This window comes from Notothenia coriiceps, unplaced genomic scaffold, assembly GCF_000735185.1.
Source record: "Notothenia coriiceps isolate Sejong01 unplaced genomic scaffold, NC01 NC01_scaffold00031749, whole genome shotgun sequence".
Lineage (NCBI taxonomy): Eukaryota > Metazoa > Chordata > Actinopteri > Perciformes > Nototheniidae > Notothenia > Notothenia coriiceps.
In genome coordinates this window covers 254,107-262,528 of record NW_011364450.1, presented here as the reverse complement: position 1 = coordinate 262,528, position 8,422 = coordinate 254,107, and the positions used below count along the sequence as shown (strand labels likewise).

At 40.3% G+C, this 8,422-nt stretch overlaps 3 protein-coding genes across 3 annotated transcripts in view; 2 read left to right on the top strand and 1 right to left on the bottom strand.

Moving 5' to 3' along the window:
• LOC104960250 (tudor domain-containing protein 7B-like) overlaps positions 1-711 on the top strand; it is a 4,834-nt gene extending 4,123 nt beyond the window's left edge. The window contains exon 4 of the mRNA XM_010788230.1: positions 646-711. Within this exon, the coding sequence (XP_010786532.1) occupies positions 646-711 (66 nt within the window). The remainder of the gene's footprint in view (positions 1-645) is intronic.
• A 330-nt stretch (positions 712-1,041) lies between these two features.
• LOC104960249 (tudor domain-containing protein 7A-like) lies at positions 1,042-2,676 on the bottom strand. The gene is made up of 4 exons (XM_010788228.1): positions 2,560-2,676; positions 2,085-2,265; positions 1,705-1,871; positions 1,042-1,242 (listed from the first exon to the last, which is right to left on the bottom strand). Exons 1-4 carry the CDS (start codon positions 2,563-2,565, stop codon positions 1,042-1,044), a joined length of 555 nt encoding a protein of 184 aa, XP_010786530.1. The 5' UTR covers positions 2,566-2,676.
• Positions 2,677-6,382: 3,706 nt separating this feature from the next.
• Positions 6,383-8,422, top strand: part of LOC104960248 (tudor domain-containing protein 7B-like) — a 3,507-nt gene continuing 1,467 nt past the window's right edge. The window contains exon 1 of the mRNA XM_010788227.1: positions 6,383-6,387. Within this exon, the coding sequence (XP_010786529.1) occupies positions 6,383-6,387 (5 nt within the window). The remainder of the gene's footprint in view (positions 6,388-8,422) is intronic.

Genomic DNA, 8,422 nt, shown 5'->3' with positions numbered 1-8,422 from the left:
GTGTGCCTAAATATCTCCAAGCGGCAGACATGTTGGCTGTGAGCCAGCCGCGAGCATGGTCGCGCGCCGTGCTTGTCGCCGCGTTTTGATTACGTCATCACAACAACACGTTAGCTTACCAACGTAACCCTGTTCTCTGACATTCGGTGATATTTTTTCGGTGCTGAAACCCTTTCGGCCGAAAGCCGAAAGGGCCTTTTTAACCATTTTCGGCCGATAATTTTCGGCGGCCGAATATTCGGTGCATCCCTAATTTTAACTACATTTTTTGGTAATCTTTATTAATCAAAAGCAGACTATCAACTAATTGAAATGTGTGTTTCATTACATGAATTGGAAGTTATAAAAAAACAAACACATATTGACTATAGCCATTCATCAGCCTTTCTCCCTTATAGAAGGACTGCTGGGGTGAGAAGCAGGTTGAAGATCAGCAGTTACACTTTAAGAAGGTCATGACATCACCAGTAGGGATTAAACAAAAAATGCCTCAATGCTGTTTTGAGGCTGTAAGGATTTGATATGGTTATTTAACTTGTTCCAATATCTCTCCTTGACAAATAAAGGCCTTTATATTTGGTTTAACAGCAGAGGGTGCTATTAGAGAGTTAGAAAGTAACTTTCTTTCCACTGTCCTGATGTCAGTTTGCAAGCAGCACCAGCCTCAGGCAGCCAGATGGAAAGCAGACAGATTACCAGGTGGCCGAGTAGAAGGAGGTGAATCAAAGAAGAATTACAGCAGTATAAAGACAACTTGATAACTATACGTTGAATTTTTTTAATGCATTTGCATAAAAACGATTATTTGTCAAGCATTTTGAACCATATAAAAGTGTATAACTATAACCATTCACTACAATTGGTTTCCAGTGAATGTATTCATCCTCGCATACTACAGGAGTGCTATTAATATGACCTCCATATCCTGAAGTCCTCCGAAATCTATTAAGATTATCTTCTGTTAAGGAGCTAATGACATTCCTGACCTATCATCATTTTGAGTGTACAGAAAACTGTAACCATGAAACAATTTACAATCACTTACTTCTTGTCTATTTTGGTCGCGTAGATCCCTCCTTTCTCGATATTGGGGGCAGAGGAGTCGATCTTGGACGACTGGTTATAAAAAAGAACCATCTCCCCCATCAACACCACAAGCTTATGCAGGTCCTGCCATTGCTGCAGCACAAAGTAACCGGGGTGGCAGGCCACTGGCACAAACACGTCCATATTCTGACCAGGCTGAAAGAAGACCGGGTGTGACATTATCACAAAGCTTTTATTCATATATTTTCTATTTCTGTAGCTTAAGTTATTCTACAGTAATAATTCATGTCAAAAAGTGTGTAAAGTATATTGGAATGGTGGTTAATGCTTGTATGACCATAAGCCACAAGTTGTTTTTTAAACTTCTTATATCATATACAACAGAAATGTGAATGCCTACAAGCACAACACATGTATTGTCAGTTTGGAGTGTGGTGACTGTGGCGTTAAGGAGTTTGGCTCTTGATCGTTTTTTTTAAGTGGTCGGAACATCTGTGTGATGCAGACAAATGTGAATAAGAACAATGTGTTTCCATTCAAATACATAGTTCTTACACCTATTGATTAAAGCCCAAAAAACAAGCAAGGACATCATTTACATACACTTCCCTTGCATGATTGTGAGCCCCTACAGAAAGTGAGTCTGTGTCCACATACCTGGGGGAAGTCCAGTGAAGGAGGCAGGGGAAGGGGCTGCACCCCAGCTTTGGAGGTCGTATCTTGAGGACCGTCCCCTGCCCCGAGAAGAGCTTGGCTTGAAGTCTTGGCAATGGGGTAAGGGGCCGGGCTGCTCAGAGTCAACTTCTCCACTGAAGCACTCAGACCTGGACAGTTGATAAAACACAGGTACATTCAAAACCATCACATTAAAGCCAAGTTAGCACTTTAACCTCATTGTCAGTGTAATTTCAATCCAAGATAGATTCACATAGAAGGACATTTTGGAGAACAAGAAGGCCCAACATTTGACCAGACTTGTTCATGCAACAAATGCTGACTGTTGGTGGGACTTGGCGCTTGCCGTCGTGCAGTGTTACCTGAATCCACACCGCCATTGTTGCTGGTGATTGTGTTGTTGTTTTGTGTTGTGAGCTGCTGCCAAAGCTGTGACTTGGCCAGCTGATGGTTGATGCTCTTGTCCAGCTCCTGACTATCAGTACCAATGAAGAGGTACATGTAGATCAGACAGTCCCCTTTGTGCTGGTCTAATTTGTGGATCTGTGACAAGGGAACAAAGGGAGAAAAAAACAAAAAGGCACACATTGTTACAGAGACCTTGAGATGATAGTGGTTGTTTTTGCACTGTTCTTCAACAGGGCTTTACTTGTAAACTTGATTTGCAGCGTTTATATTTTGAATATTTGGAGATAGATTAAAACAACTCCTGCTACACTGTTATTGTGCTCCATGCAGTCAAGCCTTTATAATAAAACATACACTCAGGCATTTAATCATTAGGGACACTTTTGTAATAGTTGGAAGGGCTGCATTTGCCCTAAAAAAGGACATTACCTTCATTTTACAGTCATCAGAGCCCAGGACAGCCTCCTTCACAAACCGGACGGCCTCTGGGCTCCAGTCTCCCTCTGGGACTGTGAGGTCAGCCAGGCGACATTTTATAGCCTGAAGAGATGGACAAAAAACAACAACATTTTACTAACAACTTTATCAGACAGATTTTAATTTGCAGCCTTAGAAATAATGTTTGTTTGTTAACTGTGACAATGACAGACATGTTCAACAAAACAGCAATTCAACTTCTTTGTCCACAAATTTAAAACAAATTCTAGATTCAGCCCTTAAGCTGTTAAGCAGTTTCGTTTTTTTTTATGAAACTGTGTCTAAGGGCTTCTTAACATTTAATAAACTATGAATGTGTCACTCATTTAACGGGAAGAAACTCAGCTCAATGTTCAATCTGAATTTTCTTTAAAATAAAAAACATATATAGTCTGACTTTTCTACATCCAACTCACAGGTTTATCATTAATTTGAGAAGAAAGATTATTAATGTTCCCCTTTTAGAAGTGTAATTATGGTCATTTGTTCTGGAAATGTCATTTTCGAGCCTGAGACCTGGAAAACAGGCTCTGGGTTGAACAGGTTAAGTGAGTATGACACATTAATAGGTTTTTTAAAATATTAAGAAGCCCTGAGACACAGTTTCGTGAAAAAAAAAACCCCAGCCCCCTCTACCGGGGGCTCTCAGGCTGAGCAGGTTAACGACTATAAGTAAGGGATAATGTGCAGCGGTCCAGGGCTCGACATTATAAATGGCCAGCATAACGTACTTTCCACTTGCCCGCTCGGGCCACTAAAAATATTGCTTTCAAAAAATAAATTGTCCTATTGGTACTTTGACTAGCAAATTTGTTAAATTGTTTAGTTTATCAAACAGGTTTGTTTTCCACAGACCTTATTTCCAGCTATTTTCCAAAACCCTGTGGAGAAATCCCATTGCATTTTGTCGAGGGAACCAGCAGCTTACTTGCTGGTTTTAGGACGCGTCACTGGCTGCACCTCTCAATATGATGCCAATATAAACAAGGTCTTCTGTCGGCTCTGTACATCAATGCCGACCTATGCGGGAAATGTCCCAGCAGTTTAGGATAATGAAGGTTCTAATCTAAATCTATTACATAGCCATTACATTTCTAACTCCTAATGACAGGAAGGCAGAAAGTGCATTATACAAATAATAATACTCGTAATAATAGCAGACATCTTTTAACAATGACCACAATATCATTATTTGAATAAACCAAATATGAACAATTGAGGAAAATTAGGAAGAACTGATGATTCAAATGTTGTAGTACAAGTAGTAATGTAGTTAGTGCATAAATTACTATTGCAACAAATGTGTTCATTTTCTTCATTATTCATATATTTTTTGGACGAATGCTCCGGGCCATTGGTTACAAGGGTGGNTTGAATGTTCATATCGAGATATCGATACGATAACGATATATCGTTCAGCCCTAGTTACAACCCCTCAAGAAATGTCAGCTGAACACGTTTTACAAATCGGCGATTTGTAAAACGTGTTCAGCTGACATTTCTTGAGGGGTTGTAACTAGGGCTGAACGATATATCGTTATCGTATCGATATCTCGATATGAACATTCAAGAAATCAATATAAAAAAAGCAATGGTATAAACGATATATATATATATTTTTTTATATTTATTTGAATAGGGACAATGCACATTAATGAACATCAGTATAAAAACAAATGTAAATATGCCGGATTATAGCTACAAAGCTAGTTCTCATCCGTATTTCCCCCGCACTCGCCCTGCTTGTACAGCTGTGGAAGTCTCCATAAACATTTGGCCGATTGCCATTGAACGCACCACTACGGCCAGCCAACCACAAAGCTTAGTTCATGCTTGCTGTGGATTGACAGCTGAACCCAACCAATGACAAACATAGGAGGGTGGGACTTGGGAGTGACGGAGACGGACACAGCCACACACACACGAGGATACTCACAGCGGGGAAATCAGAACTGAAGAAACGAGACATGAGTGCAGAAGATAATGCGGCCGGTGGCAGTGCACAACCTAATTTAGTGCCAAAAAATAAATCCTCCTCTATTATTTGGAGGTATTTTGGGTTTAGAAAGGAGGATGTCGACCAGAGCGAGGTGTTGTGCAGGTCTTGCTTGGCGAAAATTGCGACGAAGAAAGGGAACACAACAAACATGTTTCACCACTTGAAACAACACCACCGTGTGCTGCATGATGAGTGTATGACATTGAAAGAAACACCGGCGACCTCTCCAGTCATCCCTTAAGACACCCAAGCAAACTATGATTGCTGGTGCGTTTAATAGTGTTACACCATACGAGTCCACGTCCAGTCGATATAAGTCTTTTGACAGATGCGATAGCATTTCACTTAGCTAAAGACATGGCACCGCGTGTTCACAGTGTCAAAAGAACGCTTTAAAATGATCTGGATATCTGCACCATGGAATAAGCGTATTATGAAATTTTGTCCATTGTCGTTCCAGACCCTAATAACCTGTATAATGTATGTCATTAAAATCCGAGCTCGTGAAATTGATCATTTGCTCAACAACCTCAAAGCATAGAACATTAAGTGAATGAGTTTTGGCCTAAACATAAAATCCAAGTTTGAAAACATGGTGAGGTTGAGCAGGAAATGTGATCAGAGCTATCAGTGTGTGTGTTGTGTCACAGGCCAGCCGTTCTCCCCAGTCACACACACACACAACACACACACACCACACACACACACACACACACACAACCACACACACACACACACACACACACAGCCACACACACACACACACACCACACACACACACACACACCAACCCACACACACACACAGCCAACACACACACACACAATTGCCCAAGTGAATGTGTTTTCCTTTCCCCTTGCCTAAGAGGGTTTGTGTAGGGTCCGGCCAAGGGCCCAGCTGAGCTTGGCCGGACCCCCACTCCCGCGGGGGGGAAACCTGGAATTCCCTCAGAACATGCCTGGCACCATTGTTGGGCCTCCCTGCGTCCCATTCAACACAGCTGACAACAGAACTCACACTGATCATTGCTGGCTAAAAATGCTGTTAAGAAGGGAAGGGTTGAACTGAAAAGGTAAAAGGACTGACAACTATGTGGAACATTTTAAAATTGAATGCGAAGAACGGACTTCAAAATGTCCTTGGAAAAAGTTTTAGCAAATCGTCAAAACCGTTAAAACCCGAGTGCTTTCCCAGAATGGGGTCAAAATATTTACTAAAAAGGTTTAAAAGCTATGAATTAGAAAGTTAGCACTGCAATATCCTACATGAGCCTGTGTCTATTGATGTTTGTGAAGGAAGTCGGGTGTGTTGGAATATTGGGAAGCTATGCGTTGTGTACCTCGGAAGCCTCTTCCTGCAAGGCTGTGGCTGCTGATCCCTCTTCTGCCCCGCCCACTCGTAACTCCTCAAAGACCCGGCCCATTTTCTCCCATCTGGCAGGAGGCATCGTCGCCTAGCGTACCTTCACGCTGACACACATTCTGTTTTTTTACACATGGTTATGAATGTTTATTATTTCACACAATTGGTGGTTTTCTTGAAAATAGTGGTGAGGTGTTTTGTGTTTCCATTGGGTGTTATTAGCTGTGATGAGCATCTATTGTTCGTTGCTCAATTAAACAAGGAATTACATTTTCGTTTTCTAAATATAACTAATCTTTTTACAAAAACTACTTGATCTAGCTACTATTCTTTTTTTGTGCAAGCTCTTTACTAGTCCCTTCTCTTTTGTTAATCTTCTGTGCCTTTGTCCCTATACTCGCAAATGTTTTCAACATGGAGTAGGCTCAGCCTCCTCTGCTTTCAAATTAAAGGCTTTCCATCTTGGAACAAGATTCAATAAATGCTCTGTTTAGCCAAAAGCAGGCTTTTATTGTGGCCCAATTTAACCTGCTGTTTTGATCTGGAACATGTGACTAGTTCAGTACATAAGATAAGTAAATAACAAAACCGCTTACATGGCATGGTTACAGCACTTAACGCCTATAGTGCAAAAGAGTTATTAGTGATTCTACACTGGGTCCTCAAAAATAGGTGGAAGGACAGAAATGCCAGTGGGGTGAAGAAACGAAGGTGGATATTAGAGGTTAGTGGTAACATTTGTTGTCTTTTTTCTTGTATTTAGGAAAGACAGAACTGTGGAGCATCTATAGGAAAGAATGACTGAGACCAAGTTGGACATTAAGGGCTGGTCGTTGGGTGACCTTACATACAAGAGAGAGGAACTTGTGTTTAATGTCCACTGCTGGGCTTCATCTTCAGCAAAGCATCGGCCAAATTGGATCCCCTCATCTACAGATATGAAAGAGGTAACTGATCATTCAGGAGGACGCATGCCAATGGGATAAGATGCAACTTATCAATGGGAGTAAACCAAAGCCTTCTGTAGCTTAAATGGTTGTTGTGTCTGCTTTCTCCTACATCAGCATTTTAAGGCGAAGTTCATATTTTAAATTCAGCATATTTGAAACTTCGCATGTAATTCACTAATTGGATAGAAAGCCACCGTCCACATTCATTGTAATAATGGTGTAACATATATTTATGACGGCAGGTATAGCTCTCGCTAAAATTCCACTATTCCGGTTGGATCTCCTCCCTTTGGAAAGGATTCCCCTTTTTGAACTTGTGTGTATAACATTTCTTAATGGCAGTTTTTGACATAATGCATTGCTTGGCACTCGCTTTAAGTATTGCCATAGCAAATTGCACTCCCTAGACCTGTGTCTAATGTTGAAAAACTATTTGACTCAGATAAGAAATATGCTTTTGGAGTACATGTTACCCGAAATGTATTCCAAAATGGATGTGCAGTGCNAACGTGTTCAGCTGACATTTCTCGAGGGGGTGTAACTGCAAAGACTTTCACCACTTCGGGATTACTCCACCACTTGAAATCAAAACACCCGGACAAATATGCGGAGTAAGATCAAATCACAAGCACTGACAGCGAGAGACTGTTCAGCGCTGCCTCTCATGTGCTTGATGAGAAGAGGAACAGACTTATGGCTCATAAAGCAGAGAAGCTAATGTTCATTAAAAAGAACCTCCCACTTTTCCTTAATAAGTAGACAAGGCTGGCTTATCATAAGCTTATCTAGTTCTACATGTCTTCTCTATACCCACTTTCCTGAACAATTTTCATTGTGAGTTATAATTCACCATCTCAGGTTATCATTAGGGGGAAATGACAGCAGCACAGTGTTCAATATATTGTACTTTCGGTATCTAAATGATACAATGTTGTTTACATTGCTCATGAGGACAGACCACCTTATTTGCAGATTCTTGAAATTGTAATTTAATTTGTAATTGATTGTGGATTTTGTATCCAGTTTTCACTTTATGTATCTTTATACAATGTTTACTACTTTGCTTATGAGGACAGACAGCCTTATTTACAGATTCTTGAAATTCAATTGTAATTTCATTTGTAAATAGTTACATTCATGTGGATTTATCCATTTTGCACATTTGTATGCATGCACTTATAGGTGCATTTGTTGTTGTTGAAGGCCTGGCTGTTACAGTCTTTATTTACACTATTTTGTTGTAGGCCTCCTGGCCTAGATGTTTATGCAGTTTTAAAGCACCTTGGCTTTGTTCTGAATGCACTTTGTTGTAGTTATCCTACAGAGAAAAGAAAATGCACTTGACTTGGAATTAATGTACTGTATGCATTCAAAAGTGCTGAATAAATGTTTTATGGACCCATAATAGTGATTATTATTTAAGTTAAGTTTTGCCATAATCATGTATTTTTCCATAATCAGGTAGCTGAACAACATTGGTAAAAAATGTATACATTATATATAT

Coding starts and splice junctions, on each gene's coding strand:
- LOC104960249 (XM_010788228.1), bottom strand. Junction 1,872..2,084: donor CAATGGCGGTGTGGATTCAG/GTAACACTGCAC, acceptor TCAACTGTCCAG/GTCTGAGTGCTTCAGTGGAG. Junction 1,243..1,704: donor CTTCACTGGACTTCCCCCAG/GTATGTGGACAC, acceptor GTCTTCTTTCAG/CCTGGTCAGAATATGGACGT.